The sequence below is a fragment of the Bison bison genome, unplaced genomic scaffold, assembly GCF_000754665.1.
Source record: "Bison bison bison isolate TAMUID 2011002044 unplaced genomic scaffold, Bison_UMD1.0 scf7180017855184, whole genome shotgun sequence".
NCBI classification, from domain to species: Eukaryota; Metazoa; Chordata; class Mammalia; order Artiodactyla; family Bovidae; genus Bison; species Bison bison.
The window spans coordinates 17,568-18,409 of record NW_011485757.1 but is presented as its reverse complement, the minus strand read 5'-3'; the positions used below and the strand labels follow the sequence as shown (position 1 = coordinate 18,409).

The 842-nt window shown below is 70.2% G+C and overlaps 1 protein-coding gene across 1 annotated transcript in view; it reads left to right on the top strand.

Annotated features, from left to right (window-relative positions):
- Positions 1-2: 2 nt before the first annotated feature.
- The window catches only part of LOC105001803 (neurogenic locus notch homolog protein 1-like), a gene marked incomplete at its 5' end in the record, with an annotated part of 18,401 nt that continues 17,561 nt past the window's right edge, over positions 3-842 (top strand). Inside the window, 2 exon segments of the mRNA XM_010858222.1 lie at positions 3-138; positions 649-839. Coding sequence (XP_010856524.1) covers positions 3-138; positions 649-839 — 327 coding nt within the window.

The following is an 842-nucleotide window of genomic DNA, read 5'->3' as shown; positions in this document are numbered from 1 at the left end:
GCCCCCTGGGCTTCCCGGGGCCGCTGTGCCTGACGCCCCGCGACCACGCTTGCCTCGCCAGCCCCTGCCTCAACGGTGGCACCTGTGATCTGCTCACGCTCACTGAGTACAAGTGCCTGTGCCCCCCGGGCTGGTCAGGTGAGGACCCCGGAGGGGCGGGGATGGGCTGGCCTTCCCCCAGCCGCCCACACAGCCGATGCCGGGCCCCCGTCCGCGTGGCCGTGGACGGTCCTGGACTGGGCTCGGCTGTGGGGGTCAGCGATCCAGAAATTGCCCAGAGTCCCCACTCTGGGGTCCCCATGCCGCTTTCCAGCCTTGGAGGTGGCAGTTTCCGGCTCGAGGGCACCCCCCGGCCTCATGCCGCAGCCTCTGTAAGAAAAGGGGAGACTCCCCCCGATCCCTGCAGGAGCCGTGGTGTCACCGCCGGCTCAGGAGGGACGCAGTCTGGGTCAGCTCCCCAGGGGCCCTGGCCTACTGTGCGTCCCACAGTGGTCACTTAGCCCCTGAGCGGTTGGGGTCCCCGGGCGGTGAGGAGCTCATGCCACTGGGCCCATGCCCGGCTCACCCACTGTCCGGGTCTGGACGCTGCCCCCAGCTCACAGGAACCAGGGAGGCCGGCTAACCACCCCCCACCCCCTCCCCCCCCAGGGAAGACGTGCCAGCAGGCCGACCCCTGCGCCTCCAACCCCTGTGCCAACGGTGGCCAGTGCCTGCCCTTTGAGGCGTCGTATATCTGCCACTGCCCGCCCGGCTTCCACGGCCCCACGTGCAGGCAGGACGTCAACGAGTGCAGCCAGAGCCCTGGTCTCTGCCACCACGGTGGCACCTGCCTCAACGAGGTC